The 16,899-nt window shown below is 38.2% G+C and overlaps 1 protein-coding gene across 2 annotated transcripts in view; it reads right to left on the bottom strand.

Moving 5' to 3' along the window:
* Positions 1-16,899, bottom strand: part of dock10 (dedicator of cytokinesis 10) — a 123,393-nt gene that overhangs the window by 77,294 nt on the left and 29,200 nt on the right. The window contains exon 1 of one of the 2 annotated variants that reach the window (XM_067365857.1): positions 1,383-1,706. The exons of the other annotated variant lie outside the window; for it this stretch is intronic. Coding sequence (XP_067221958.1) covers positions 1,383-1,538 — 156 coding nt within the window. The 5' untranslated portion in view covers positions 1,539-1,706. Of the gene's footprint in view, positions 1-1,382; positions 1,707-16,899 lie in introns of those variants that run through there. 2 annotated transcript variants of the gene reach the window in all.

The following is a 16,899-nucleotide window of genomic DNA, read 5'->3' on the forward strand; positions in this document are numbered from 1 at the left end:
ATGGTAATGGATATAGCAATGTTAATGATTTGGTCTTGGATAGATCTGCTAAACTACTGCTGCTGCAGGGCAAGTACAGAAACTTGCTACAGCCAATACATCCACAGACATGCTGCTGCTGCTGCTGCTGCACATATAACACATATGATAGTCACACATGATACTCCTATACAGGTGGAGCTGGGGAAGGGAGCTGCAGACTGCTAACTCATTAGCCACTGATGCAACAGCAACCAGCCAGCTTCAATATGTAGATAACAATGTGACTGCTAACAAAATGAGTAAAGGACCTATCAACCTGTGCCATCTGGAGTTTCATGACAGAACTTGATATTAATCAACACTAAGTAGTACATGTAAATGTAAATCTAAATTAGATTAAATCAATGAGCGCAATTTATCAGACTGTTCTGCTGTATATCAGAAGCAGAGTTATAGAAAAATATTCCGTATGAGATGCTGAGCATGTGACTTCTATTAATATGTAAAAATCTGCAGTTCTGAAATATTTTAGAACTCTGGAAGCTTCCATTAATCTCTCAGGCCATGTGCACACTGCAGCTAAGATCGCTTATCAGTTCACCTTTTAGTGCTTAATCCTGTTCTGTACACACACAGTTCAGTAATGTATAGGTATGACAACTGCATTCTCCAATCGAATTAAGTTCTGAAAAGTGCAGGTAGGGACAACTGCATTAACAAAATTTCTAATGTGTGCAGAACCGAACTGAAAAACTACCTGTTAATGAGGTATTTAAAGACGCATCAGAGATGTCTCTCTTCTGTATGCACTAATTAATGCATGCAAATCACAGAGAAAGAGGTATGAGCCGTGACTCATTTGTGTTGCCAGATCTTGCTAGAAAAACAGCAAACCAGAACAAGCCAATAATAAACTGGGAAAAAAATAAAAATAATTCCAAGCGCTTTACATTGAAACCAAGACTAAAATATTGCAACCAAATTTACACCACTAACTTCCTAAATTTGATTGCTTTATGAGCCAAACCCAAACAAGCCCCAAAACAAGAATAATAAGTGGACATGGCAACAAAAGAGAGTGCTCTGCAAAGCAGCCTTTCAAACAGAAACAAAACTTGACACCTGTGTCGGCAGTGGTTACGTTTAAATTGCAGAACATCTCTTTCCACTGTAATGTTTGGTCAAAAACAGTGGATACCAAACACTCCAGATGGCAGAATGTTGATATGGTTACCACTGTGTCAATCATAGCAATTTCGGGAGTCGTGCTCCCTACACACAAAACGATCGTTTAGGGGACTCGCTCCCGTATTTAAACACGCTTGTCACTCCTGAAACTTTACAGTGTGCAAGTAGCTTCAGACCGCTTTTTTCAAAATAAGGTAAGAAGCTCTGGTTACCATGATGATAATGGTGTGAGGTTCGCTGATGACCATCCCCTCTTCCAGTGGTGTGTTTTCCAAGAAAAGTTGTTCCTGCTGGCTTGAAAAGATGTGTGAATGGTTTCTTCTCATTACGGAGTGCAACGCCTGTAGTAGACTGGAGGTACAGCCCATGCCTGAAGATCCAAAACCAGCTCAGAGCTTCAGGGGATTCCAACCTGAAGCTGAATCACCTGAAGGATTATATAGAGTGAACTCTAGCAAAAACACTAGTCTGGTTTTTTCACTCTCTCAAAATTCCTTGAAGTCTTTTGAAATTGATTTACAACTAGGCCTAATCTGGGGTCATCAAAATGAAAAAAAGTTTTTTTGAGGCCAAAAAGTATCAAGATCATGTTGATGAAGTCCTTCAAGTCTGCGGCCCCTCATTCTCTTCTATGCCATTGTGTCCCCTGGTGTATCTGTCTGCCTCTGCAGATCCACTAACATCCTGTGAGTGTCTTCCTAAACCACACACTCTCTCTCTTTCTTTCTGGAGAAGTGGAGACCAGGAAACACTGACAACATTGTCTCACACAGATCAGCTGCAGCTGTGCACAGCTGGGCGCACCAATCAGCACCCGCCCTCCACATCAGCTGACCGGGAAAAAGAGCCAAAATCACGCTGGCAGTATACACACTCCCACAGTCTGCTCCTGGACCCTCTGTCTCACATACACCCATTTTCTTTCCCCCTTGTTTTCTTCAATTCGCTTCTTTTAGTAGAGTAGACTTGTGATTTGTGAGAAAGGTTTAGGTTTATCTCAAAAAATGTGAAATAATAAAATCAAGTTCTGGTGTTCTGTTTAACATATGGAGCTGTGTAATTGTGTCTGATTAGACTGATATGAACTATTAAACAGATACAAGCAATAATATCAGGCTCAGCTATCAAGCAAATAGGCTGTAAAATGACTTGTTCTGACATTATATCATTGATGATTACTCAAGATTTAGTTTTTGTGTGAGGCAATTCCAAACTTTTGCATTGACTGCTGCAGCACTGTTGCACTATCGAGCTGCACAGAGGTCTATTATTGTGGTAAGTTTCAGATACCTTTCATATTTATACAGCCCAAACAGCAGTGTGGTTGTGGTTGGTCGATTTACATGTCTGTCACACAGAATCCTCCAGAGCTCTGCAAAAATAGCTAGTAATTTTTTTGTACTCAGTACTTTCTTGTGTATGCACATCGTATTGTGAAATAAATCATGGATAAGAGCTTCACTGCTCTCTAGAATACACAGCTATTAGAGATCAGCTCTAACGTCTCGAATCCACTGTTAAAAATAAACCATCTACCCACCATCCACTCGAACCTATGATTTTCTCTGATTTAGACATCCACACCCGACCCGGACCTGATAATCACATTACATTTATTCAAATTCTCAGTGTTAAGCGTGATGATATGGTAACATATTACACTGAAGTAGGCTGCTTTTAAATGAACATTTATATAAAGTAAAGAATTGAAATTTACTTAAAGAGAAGATTCTAAAATTCTGTCTCCATATCAAGTTCATTGATTCTTGGTAACATTTGAGGATGTATAATAAGGGTCGAGTTCTCTACAATATCACATTAAGCACTAGCACTTTGATTAAACTTGCTATGCTGAGTCATACCAGGAATACCACTGTCACCTCCCCCATGACCATTCATTTTCAGCTTTTTAGCAGACAGCAAAAGGTTCTGTGCCAAAATCAACTGGTATTTGGAGCTATTCATGATTCCCTCCACCTTCACTAAAGCCACAGTTCCACAAAAAGAAGCCCCCAAAAGTGTGATGCTGCCACCACCATGCTAGATAAATGAGGACAAAACGGTCACCCCCATTTTTGAGAACAGACATGAAATGCACTATACAAACTTAAATGATTATAAATTTAAGAATGCTTTGGAGTACAGACCTAAGTTTGGTCTTGTTTTAAAGATGAAAGTGAAAGCATTTGAAAATATTGAAGTATGAAAAAGTTATGGAAATTTAAATTTACTGTAAATCAAATATACCGTAATAAACTTTTTTTTTTTTTATATATAAAATTTATATTTTATCAAATATATTTTGGTATCAGATGAAAGCCATATGTCTAACTATGTTGTGTTCCAAATTTAAAGTTGTTATCGAAAAAACTGAAGTTCCTATGAAATTCACCGACATTCTATTGATTTTTTTTTTTTGCATTTACAAACTTGAACATAAATTTCTGTCCAAATATCACTTCTATCACAAAACAGACACCAAACATGGAACTGTGGGACCTTTCCGATGTGTTTTGTCAAAATTAGAAAAGGTTTTGACTATGAAGTAGCTAAAATAATATTGTAATATGAAACCTGACCCAACTCACTAGGGGAGGAGCGCACTAAAATAAATTAAAGCATAGTTTCCATAGTAAAGCAACATCCAATTCCAAAACGGTTTTCACCGGCTGAATCTTGAGTTCATATGCTTTTGAATGATTCCTAACTTATGATGATTACTAAAATATGTAATATGAAAAGAAAGGCAATAAATAAAAAGAGCACCAAGCGTCCCACCAGTGGGATGGTGACAGTAGCTTCTATAAATGCGCCTTCAAATAACATTACTGATGTGCATCTTGAGACAAAGAAATATGTGATAGTTGCTTTCAGTTAAAATGGCTTAAACATGCATTTTAGTCTGGGACTACCCAGACAGCAACATAGTGTCGGCCCAGATCTGGCCCGTGTGTAATCCACATGATGTGGGCCGGATCTGGGCCACACTATGTTGCTGTCTGGGTATGCTTAAGCCTTGTCTGTGAAAACAGGCAGTAATGTTGCTGTAGACCTCTTGACATCCTGACCAGATTTCTCTGTCTTCTCATCATAGAGGGATGCTCTGTTCTTGACAATATCACTATTGTGCAATAATTTCTCCACTTTTTGATAACCGTCTTCACTGTGGTATATCTAATGCCTTGGAAATTTTTTGTAGCCCTCACCTGAGCGATACCATTTAACAAGGAGATCCCGTTAATCTTTGTGGCCCATGGCTCTTGTAGTACGCATGCAACCAAGATGATGTAAGAAAAAATCTTGCAAGAACAGTTGAGATTTATTTAGTTATTTAGAATCACTGTGAAGACAGGTGTGTACTATTTCACCTGAGCTTCATGATTAGTTTATTTTGAACACAACCACAAACCCCATTCTGGAAGGGTGTGCACACTTATGCAGCTAGGTTATTTTAAGTTTTTTTTTTCCTCTTCTCTCTCTGTAATGTGTAAGTGTGGTTTTCAGTGGCACTGCAAATGTAGTATTTTTATAGGCCTACATTAAAGGTGCAATAGATATGATTTATCTTTGTTTCACTTTTGCACATCACAAAAAAAGCTGTTTTAACAGGTGTAGAGACTTTTTTCTATCTACTGTAAATGCTGAAATATCTTTTCAGCATGTTTGTTGCAATGAATTTAGGCAGTTTTAAACTCTGCTTGCATTTCTCTTGAAACCACACATATGAGACAAGTGTGAAGCAAAATAACATCAGGTGTTTTACAAGTTGGTCAATGTAATCAAAAAAAAAAAAAAAAACTTTATCTGCTGAGCAAATTTTACTCACAACTGCATTAACTGAGCACATGCTTGCAACGTGTTTAGGCACTGAGTGTGTGCGTGTGTGTGTGTACTGCAAAAAGAATGTATGTGTGCAACAGATGAGGTTTCTTCTGAGCAAAACCTCAACACACCGGATATTGCACACCTAGCCAAACTTCTGAGAAACAGAGCACCACCTTTGTGTGTGTATGTGGGGTTTCAGGGTGGATTTTGTCAAGGTCCTGCAAGCCATGTGACCAACAAGTACTCTGCAATGGTGGGTGCATGAAATACTCTAAAGTTTATTGTATGGCTTTTGTGCCATCTAGTGTTTGTCCATCTACACCACAGGAATTTCCTTTTTATTTCTGTAGTTATAGGGATAGTTCACCCAAAAATTCTGTCATCATTTACTCATCCCCAAGTTGTTTCAAACCTGTATAAGTTTTTCTCTTCTGCTGAACACAAAAGAAGATATTTTAGAGAATGGTAATAACCAGGCAGTTGATGGTAGCCATTGACTTCCATAGTAGGAAAAAAATGCTATGGAAGTCAATGGTGCCCATCTACTGCTTGGCTACCAACATTATTCAAAATATCTTTTGTACGCAAAAAGCTGGATTTTGGATGTACAAGCACAGCTGGTGTGCTACTAGTAAAATATATATTTCCACTTTCCATTTGCCATGGTGATTGTTTGAAAAAAAAAGCATAAATTAAAATATGCTCATCATATAATGCAATTGTGTCTCTTCAGAAGACTTGGATTAAACCACACTATAAAAAATGCTGGGTTAAAAACAACCCAAGTTGGGTTAAAAATGGACAAACCCAGCGATTGGGTTGTTCTGACCCAGCTGTTGGGTTGAATCTTTAACCCAACCTGCTGGGTAGTTTTTATTTAACTCAACTGATGTTTAAAAATCACTTTATTGATCACTTAAAATGATCCCAAAATAGATTGGAAAATAACATTTATTAATATGTTTAATTAATAATAATTAAATAATAAACATTTATTAAATTGCTTATTAATAAATGTTCATCTTTTGATTATTATTGTTGCCTCTAGTAATTATGTGTCTGATTTTTAATTTCCAACATATTTTGCGCTCATTTTAAGCCAGCCATATAGTCATTTTCAAACAATAGTTGAGTTAAATAAAACTACCCAGCACATTGGGCAAACATTTAACCCAACCGCTAGGTCAAAACAACCCAATCACTGGGTTTGTCCATATTTAACCCAACTTGGGTTCTTTTTAACCCAGCATTTTTTAGAGTGCACACGATTCATATGGATTACTTTTGCAATGTCTTTATGTTGGCTACTTTTTGATGCTTCAACATGTTGATTATCTAAAATTTCATTGGATGGACAAAAACAATCACAGAATTAAAAAAAAAAAAAAAAAAAACTTTATGTTCTGAGGATGAGCAAAAATCGTAAGGTGAGTGAGTAAATGATGACAGAATTTTAGTTTCTGGGTGAATTATGCCTAGATGCACAGAACTGGTCCCAATTGGTAAAGCTCAATCTAAACCCTAAAACTAAAAATACCAGGGAGTAATAATCTGGCTGAGTTCAGGAATGTGTTCTGGCTATCGCACACTGGTGCTACTGTACATCAGAGAACAGTGACTGCCCAGTGGAATCAGATATACGTTTAGACTGACACCATGTCTACACCGGATGCTAGCAGCACAATGCGACGTGACAAAAGACAATAGAACCCATTATAATCAGTGACGTTGCCTACATTGGATGAGGCGTGATGCAGCGCAACACGACAAATCCCCAACAGTAAACTGATGCCTCATTCTATATATGACGCACTCCAAGCACTCGCAATACTTCTTATTTGGAAGGACAAATGGATTTGCAACAGTGGCTTTGTTGCGTCCAGTGTAGACAGCTTCTAGCTGTTGTGGCATGATGCGATGCATCAGCGGTTGCATCCAGTGTAGACACGGTGATAGTTCAAATGTCCACGTACAGCACATGACCATTCATTCTCCCAATCGATTAACCTCTGTAAGGTCGTGGGGTGCTGGAGCCAATCCCAATGTCTCGGGCCGAAGGCAGGGAAACACACTGGACAGATGGCCAGTCCATCACAGGGCTCACACACATTCTCACACTTATCCCTATGTGCAATTTATTGGGTACAATTTACCTGTGCTGCATGTCTTTTGGATTGCGGGGTAAACCAGAGCACCTGGAAGAAACCTCTACAGAAAGGCCTCCAGGCTCAGGTGGGAATCAAATTGAGGACCTTTTTGCTGTGAGACAACAGTGCTATCCACTGAGCCACCTATTGCGAACATATTTTATTTACATTCAGATGATTAGATTTGAGAAAGTCAGAGCTCGTGCATTTTTGTCTGTTTAAACGCTTTCAATAACATATGTTCTGGGTCAGAGTAAAATAATTCCATTTTTTGTTCCTGTGTGAATGCAGCCAACGTAAACAGCCTCAGCCCTTTCTTGTGTCGCCGGAAATCGCTAACTCTTATCTTGATGTATGGTCGCTGTGAATCATTGTCACTGTGAAGCACCCTTGACTCTAAGGGACTGTGATCAAAATCAAGTTACACTTGTGTAAGTGGCAGCGGAAAGCCAAAGAGAGGCCTGCAGGTGGCAGTCTCAGCTTTGCATGAGTATAGAGAGAGACATTTTTTCTTTTTCCTTTTTTTTCTGTTGAGAAAAGGAAACTATTAATTCCTCCTTAGGGAGGCATTAATAGCCTTCAGACATGAAGGAATAGAGGAAGATAAGCATTGAGTTTCCTTTCTCTTTTCCTCTCTCTATCTCTATCTTCATATATAGCTTCACGAAATTTTAAAACTATATTAACATTATTGATCACACTGATTGGTTAGTTAATTGATAGGATCTTGATGCATGCACAGCAAAATCCTGGTGTGAAATGTACACTGCTTGGTATGGGTCCAGTTTAAAGAGAGTAAAAGTAACACTTAAAGGGTTAGTTCACCCAAAAATGGGTAAACACCAGTAAAACAATTCGTTAATCTTCAGAACACAAATAAAGATATTTTGGTTGAAATCCGATGGCTCTGTGAGGCCTTCATAGGGAGCAATGACACTTCCTCTCTCAATATCCATAAAGGTACTAAAAACATATTTAAATCAGATCATTTGAGTACAGTGGTTCAATATTAATATTATAAAGCGACGAGAGTATTTTGGTTTTTATATTAAGGTTTTACGGGTGTGGAACGACATGAGGGTAAGTAATAAATTACAGAATTTTCATTTTTGGGTGAACTAACCCTTTAACTGGTGTTGCAGTTAATTGGATTATTATGTAATGAATTAAAGCAACTGTTATGTGTATTTTTGCGACTACAGTTAAGTGAGTGGAATTCACTGTCATAATTATACCACTGTCATAATTACAGTGAATAGGTGTACACATGCATTTGTTGACAAGCTAAATCATTTCAAACGCTATGAAGAACTATGTTGACTGACAAGGTGAGTAATATTACAACCATAACAAAAAGAATAACAAGAATGAAATATGACTACCGTTTTCACATATATTGTGTGCTAAGCATTTAAATGTATATGTGTATAATCAAATGTTGGCAACACGATAGGCCATGTTGCACTTACTATACATTTGACAGTATAGACCAGGGGTTGGCAACTCTGGCCCTCGAGATCCACTGTCTTGCAGAGTTTAGCTCCAACCCTGATTAAACTCGCCTTTCTGTAACTTTCAAGTGATCCTGAAGGCCTTGATTAGCTTTGTGGTAGAAATTCCCCTATGCACCTGGCTTAAGTTAAGCGTGTCCTAATCGAAGCTTACGAACTCTAGCGTGTCTACTGGCGACAACTTGCCTTGAGTTGGACGACGTCTCGCCCCCTATAAACATTAAGATCTGGGGATTAAGATCTTTAGTGTTCCACTAACCTGCTGCAGCAGTAATCAGATGGACTCCAGAGAATGCCTTTATTATGCTTTAATCACAGAACAATTTCAGAGAAAATTCCCAGACAAAGGGAGTACAACAGTTTTTACATGGTAAAGGTGACATGATTCATTACATCATTTTCCTCCAACTTGATTGGTTCTACATATGTATAATTCTTTGTTACTAGGTAGGAGCGAATGTGGATATCTCGATCCTAAGGTTGAACATACATAACAAAACTAGACACCTGTCTAGTTTTATTTCTCCTTGTGTTATTTTCAGACACAGTAATTCCGGGCCAAGTGTTAGAGACTTTCAGTATTCAGTGTATATATATATATTTTGAATACTATATATAGCCATGAGATGTATTTATTTGCATGCTATCCTGAGACAAGACATCCCAGACAAACTACAAAACTCTGAGATAGGGATGACACTGGTAAGGTTATAACCATGTTGTCATCTTTCATAAATAACACTGGCAGGGAGGTCCAGTCTGCTGTCGGATATACATTTTTTATGCGTTAATCGTGAGACAGACAACTTAAACTAACACCAAGACAGTATAAACAGTGTGTGACTCTGCATTAGTTCAATTACAAAATTGAATCCTTTTTTTCAGGATTATACTATGTACCACTGGTGCAATTGTTTGAGAAGATCTGACAACAATCCTTTAATTCATGTGGCCTGTTTTATGGGAAGCCACTTACCAAGAGGGAAAAACTGAAAAAAACTTTGCTACTTATCAAAGAGTAACACCTAAAAAGAAGGCTTCTTTGACCCCCAGAGTCTCTTCCTCAAAGAGTAGTTCTCTGACTAGTAGTTCTCTCACAGATGCTCTTTGTGACCACCGGACCAAGCTTAAGCCGTGTCTACACTGGGTGCAACCGTTTTTGTGTTGCGCTGTGCAGCAACAGCTTCAGGCTGTCCACACTGAACATATCAAATCAATCATTACAAATCCATTTGTCCTTCATGTCAGAAGTAGCACAGTTTACTGTCAAGGATTGTCAAGGATTGTTGTGCTGCCTCCAGTGTAGACAACATCACTAGCTGTGTTTAGATTGACACTAATAATGTGCTTATAATAGGACTAGCAGCACAGTCAGAATAAAAAAGTCACATGTAACCACGTCAAACGGAATGGATTGGTCAAAACCGATTGAAATTTCATTCGGATTGTAAGGGGTGGTTTAAACCTTTTCTAATCCGTTCAATGGGATATCAAAAACCGAAACCATAAAGTTCTATGCATGTGCAATGATGTAGAAATGGCGTAATGAAGTACGACTGTTGACAAACTTATTGTTGAATATAGTGTTATAAATGACTGTTGTTTAAATCTAATATTCTCCTTTTACTCGTATGTAAAGTAGTGCAGGACAACATTGTCCCACGTCTCGCTTTGGACTCTCATATAGACACCTTGTTTTGGGCACGAGGGGGCATTTTTACTACTTGATTAGAAGCACAGCACAAAGCTTAGTGTGCTTATCATCTCCTAATCAGAACCAGAAATAGATAAATATAAAGTCTGCTTTTTAAAGGAACACTCCACTTTTTTTGAAAATAGGCTCATTTTCCAACTCCCCTAGAGTTAAACAGTTGAGTTTTACCGTTTTCAAATCCATTCAGCCGATCTCCGGTTCTGGCGGTACCACTTTTAGCATAGCTTAGCATAGTTCATTGAATATGATTAGACCGTTAGCATCGCGCTTAAAAATGACTAAAGAGTTTTGATATTTTTCCTATTTAAAACTTGAGTCTTCTGTAGTTAAATCGTGTACTAAGACCGACGGAAAATAAAAAGTTGTGATTTTCTAGGCTAATATGGCTAGGAACTATACTCTCATTCAGGCGTAATAATCAAGGAACTTTGCTGCCGTTCCATGGCTGCAGCAGTGCAATAATATTACGCAGCGCCCGTGAGCCCCTGCTTGCACAGGGAACGTGCCTTGCAACCATGGAGACGTTTGTGAGAGACGCTGCGTAATATCATTGCGCCTGCTGTACCCATGATACGGCAGCAAAGTTCCTTGATTATTACGCCGGAATGAGAGCATAGTTCCTAGCCATATCAGCCTAGAAAATCACAACTTTTCATTTTCTGTCGGTCTTAGTACACGATTTAACTACAGAAGAGTCAAGTTTTAAATAGGAAAAATATCAAAACTCTTTAGCCATTTTTAAACGCGATGCTAACGGTCTAATCAGATTCAATGAACTATGCTAAGCTATGCTAAAAGTAGTACCGCCAGAACCGGAGATCGGCTGAATGGATTCAAAAACGGTAAAACTCAACTGTTTAACTCTAGGGGAGTTGGAAAATGAGCCTATTTTCAAAAAAAGTGGAGTGTTCCTTTAAAACAAAGATTAGAAGCAGTGGTAGGAGGATGGTTCGGATACACAAATAGTGGGAAACTCATTCGTGCATTGTCTTTTGTCACATTATGTTACGTTGCTTACGTCCGATGTAGACAGTGACAGCGTTCTGAGAGTAAACGGTTTAAGTCAAAAACTAAGCTGACCTGAGCAAGTATCACTCTCTCCTGTCATGTTTTTCCTCTCGTTTCTGCTGCCAAGGTCTCATACTACCAGAGCAAATTCAGCAACATCTGAAACATTCTGCTCTCTACTATGTCCTATAGCCATCTCCCACTACTTGTCTAACTGCTGAGCATTTTACCACCTATTTTACCACACACATGCACACACACACATGTTTGTTTTTGTGAATTGTGGGGACTTTCCATAGACTTCAATGCATTTTACACTGAACAAACTGTACATTCTATCCCCCTACCCTGCCCCTACCCCTAAACCTAACCCTCACAGGAAACTGTGCAAACTTTTACTTTTTCACAAAAACTCATTCTATATGATTTATAAACCCATTTACATTGTGGGGACCGCTGGCTGGTCCCCACGATGTAGGTGAACTCAGGTTTATATTACATCATGGGGACATTTGGTCCCCACAATGTAATATAAACAAAAGCACACGCACACACACACACACACACACACACACACACACACACACACACACACACACACACATGTTTGTTTTTGTGAATTGTGGGGACTTTCCATAGACTTCAATGCATTTTACACTGAACAAACTGTACATTCTATCCCCCTACCCTGCCCCTACCCCTAAACCTAACCCTCACAGGAAACTGTGCAAACTTTTACTTTTTCACAAAAACTCATTCTATATGATTTATAAACCCATTTACATTGTGGGGACCGCTGGCTGGTCCCCACGATGTAGGTGAACTCAGGTTTATATTACATCATGGGGACATTTGGTCCCCACAATGTAATATAAACAAAAGCACACACACACACACACACACACACACACACAAAAGCCACTTAATCCTATATCGGTTTACAATCCAATCTCCCCCTTATTTCCATTTCAAAGAGAAAGAGCGAGAGCAAGAGCATACTCCACATCATCTGTCCTCATTCTACTGGACCTATCAGCCTTTGACATTGGAATTAACCAAATAAGACCTTTCTGACTTGGCTGTCATAGGTGCAGTAATTCAGTGGTTTCATTCACTTACCCCACAGGCCGTCAAGGTTTCCTTGAGAGGAAGAGTGTTTTGAGTCACATGAGCTAATCACTGGAGTGTCTCAAGGTCCAGTGGATTGCGCTCCTTTTTCTATATATAAAAAACTAACTGGGAACAATCATAAAGACACATGACTTCTCCTACCACTGTAATGCACGAGAAATGCAGATGACCCCATCCCCTCAGCTACCTGCCTTTCAGGCATCTCAGCCTAGATGAAACGTCACCATCAGCTCAAAATTGTGAAGATACAGTACAACTCCTTGGTATCCCCACCAACACATTAGTGGACCATAAAATCACTGTTCAATGGGGTTGTACAACACTAAAGCTATGCAAGGGTGTTTCCCAAAAGCATCATTAGCCAATTGAATTTCCATTGAATTCTATTAGTAACGGCAGAACTTGCAATGATGTTTGGCTTTGGGAAATGCACCCCAGGACAGCAAGGTACTGAGTAGTGTTTCATGAACTGCTCAGCTTTACTACCCACATTTAAACATCAGGCTGGTCATACAGATTTGCAATTTACAACATTATGAAAATCAAAATGTCAGAGTACACTGTGTCTGGTTGTTCTTTCAAAATGAGGCACCAAGGCTACATTCACAACCGCATTTCTCACAGGTTTGAGTCTTGAAATGTCCCGTTCAAACAGCAACTTACAGTAGCTTCTCAAATATACACTCTATATAATTGTGCAATGGGAGTCAAGCCCCTATTCTGTTATCAGTAAGCATAGTGACAGTGACCAAAGTAATATCAACAATGGTGACGTCCATAAAACTGAAAAGTCTTATCACTTGACAAAACAAGAGTCCAATTGAGTTCATCCTTCAAATATTCATTAATCGACAGCAGCTTTTAAATCTGGGTGGAGAGCGGAGCATTTAAGTCTAGCGTAGAACACAAAACTGATGGGAGCAGCTCTGGTGGTGAACAGCTAAAACCTTCAGATGACACAAAGCTCATATCTCTGTCGATGTAAATTACTGAAAGTAAAACCACAGATGAAAACCCGACACACATGTGTTTGTGCAGCACAGAGTGGCTCTCTCGCACTGTATGATGTGAATGTATGATAGTTCACACAACGCAGGTTTTTCGAGAATGCAGTTGTGAGGCCTAAAAATTTATGGGTGTGAGTTTGGTTACAGAATGAGATTAGAAAAATTCTATGTTTTCCATTTCATATTTATGAATTCCATTTTCATTTTTAATAATCATAAAACATTTATAATCAACTGAATTCATAAATCTTCAACAAATTAATCATTTATTAACATTGTATCAATATGTTTCTGTGGAGTGTCCTCATATATAGTTTAAAACACCATGAGTATGTGAGATGAAACTGTGGCACTCATTCACTCTGACTTTCTTTTTTAATACTCACAGACACTATATGTCACGATTTGAATTAATTGTACAGCCCTACTTTTCATTCATTAATCTAAAGTTCTGTGACATTCTGCATTATTTAGTAAATTCTATATTTATTTTTTTATAACTGGATTCTTTGATTCCATCCACGTTTTCTGCATTGCCAAAACTGAGTCATTCCAATGTTCTGAGGTCATATGTTCTCCAGTTCCCAGGGTTCTGTGTCCCCCAGTTTTATATGGCAAATAACAAATGACATATGACAAAATGTTCCCATGGTTAAGGATAGGGTAACATAGAAAGGTAGCAGTGGCATGGCCCGAGCCGGCCTCTAGATGGCAATTATATACTATGATTGGTCATTTCCTAAATCAGAGTGTGAAATATTATCAATTAGTGAAACCCACCTTTATTCATATTTTTTATTTTTTTTTACAGTTCACATGTGCATCAAACTAAAAGGCATGATTTTGGACTCCATATGAAAATTAACACTTCAGAGAATTTGGAGTGGTAAATACATCTTTTAAGCATTTCAAGGTAACATTAATTAAGGATGTGTATTTATTAACTTATTAAACACATTATTGCACACAACTCACTCTGATAATGCTGTTAATGGGACAGAACTCGTGCATCCCATTTGTATAGATAGTCAAGTCACCTTTATTTATAAAGTGCTTTTTACAAAGCAGATTGTGTCAAAGCAGCTTTACAGTGATAGAGGGAACATAAGTTGCACAGCAGCTCTAGAAGAAAATGGTGTCATTGTCCAGCTTAAATGAGCAATATGTAAGATTTTTGCAGTAAAATATCCAAAAACAATTAGGCCAGTGTTATATATTTTGTTCACTTGAGTACTTACAATATCCCAAATGTTTCCAACTATTTGTAAATCGTGAGAAAATTGCAATTTTATCCAAGGCTCCAGGATGTGTGAGGAGTCCATGGAAACCATGGAAACACCAAAGAAGCTTTATATTACATGTATATTATATTATATATTTAGTAGGCAAGGGAACAACTGTTTGGTTACATTTATAGACAAAAAACTAATTATTTTTATGTAGCTCAACACGTTTAGTCTTATTGTTTAAATCTAATTTTCTTGATTTTTTGTGAGTACCATGTTTTACCATGCCTCAGAGAAAAACACATATTTTGTGAAGTAGCTAACATAGCATAATCAGATGCAGCTTTATTTTTAGTAACAGTAATACAGCATTTTCTCCATCATACAATACATTTTAAAATTAATTGTATGCCATTTATCAACACAAGCCATCCAGCATTTAATATGATATTCTTAAATCGATCTAGCTTACTGCAGTGCGCGACAAGTGTCTCACAGCAGCCGCCGAGCGAATTCACAGAGTAACGCATAACATAATTTTCAACACTCTCAAATGTATCTAATATGATAAACAGAACTGTGTTACCTCACACTCATGACCGGAAAAGCAGAAGCGGCGCCGGCGACTGTGTCATAATAAAAATTCCTCTGCTCGTGAGGCGCGTGTTGCGCAATCGCTCCACCGGCCTCGTTCAGCACCCACAAAACTTGGTCCTGCTCTGCTTCATACTACAGTAACATTAATAATCGCATCCATGAACATGATTTGTTCCTGAGTCCTATCCCAATTATTTCCACCGGCTGTGATGTGAAGACCACATGTCCCAAGATTCCGTGTTTAAGCTAGGCCTTTGTTTTGAACAGGCATCTAGCGACCTCTAGCGGACATAAATCTTACATACTGCACCTTTAAGTAAGTTCAGTGTTGATTCATTCCATTGTAAAAATCAATGTAGTTAATTTATCTATACATCAGCTCTGGAGGAAACAGTGATGTCATCATCCTATAATCGATAATAATCCAGGCGACCATACTTTTGTGTCCTGCAGAGAAAGTTATACAGTTTTGTAATCATTACAAAACTGTATAACTTTCTCCGTAGGACACAAAAGTATGGTCTTTAAAAGTATGAATAAATTAGGATATTTACTTATTTATTTGGGAGAATTCTCTTTTTAAAAGACTAAGCCTTTGCAAAAAATATTTTTCTACTTTTCCACTCATAGCAAAATTTTATATATTGAATAAGTCCATAATTACATTTTAAATTTCAACTATATACATGCAACCTATTGAAACCTATCGAGAGATGTCAGCAAGATGTCCTTATTAGAGGAAAGTCGGATTATGTGGCATGCCACCTTTAAATGAGCCTGTTCCTCACATGTGCCACCTCATCAAAAAAGTCTGGTTAACTAGCATTCAAAACACATTATACTCAAACAGCACACAAGCTTTCAAATCACAACCAAACAACACACCAGCATTTAAACACAAAACAAGCTGGTCAACCAGCAAACCAGAGTTTGATCCTTGGGAACACCACATCTGGGGACCATCATATACTAGGACCAGTGTGCAGAGCTTATTCTGACCAGCAATGCTAATTTGATATTTTAGCTTAGAAAGCACACATGCTATTTCACATTAAAATATGGAATAAGGAGTGAGGGGCAGCGACTGAAAATGAGTGAAAATATTTTGAGAGGTGAAATGGTGTTATTTTCAATTATAGCTTTGCTTTTAAACTGATGAAGGCAACTCCTTCTTTCATTCATTACTGTTGCTCAGTGAATGTACATTAAAAAAAAAAAAAAAAAAAGTTTGGGCCACAAACAAATTTGCCCTGTTTTGAAGGGGGGATGGGGAAGGCCATCAGTACAGTGTATTAATAGTCTTTCACTCCTGCGCTGCTGCTTGAATGAATTCCTGCATTCTCTAGGGGCATTCTTGAGTGGGAAGCTAGTATGCAGCTACTGCAGTCCACCTCCATCTGCGAGCTGAGAATGAGAAGGTCCTCCATAGGTCTAACTCTTTGATGCACTCTTTCATTTTACAGTTCATCTGATAAGGGAAAGATGCAGGTGACCTGTTACAAATCTAACTTTTTAATACTTTGTTTCTTAAAAAGGGCATTCACCTGCATGTTATGAATCTTT

The sequence above is a fragment of the Chanodichthys erythropterus genome, chromosome 17 (genome assembly GCF_024489055.1).
Source record: "Chanodichthys erythropterus isolate Z2021 chromosome 17, ASM2448905v1, whole genome shotgun sequence".
NCBI lineage: Eukaryota > Metazoa > Chordata > Actinopteri > Cypriniformes > Xenocyprididae > Chanodichthys > Chanodichthys erythropterus.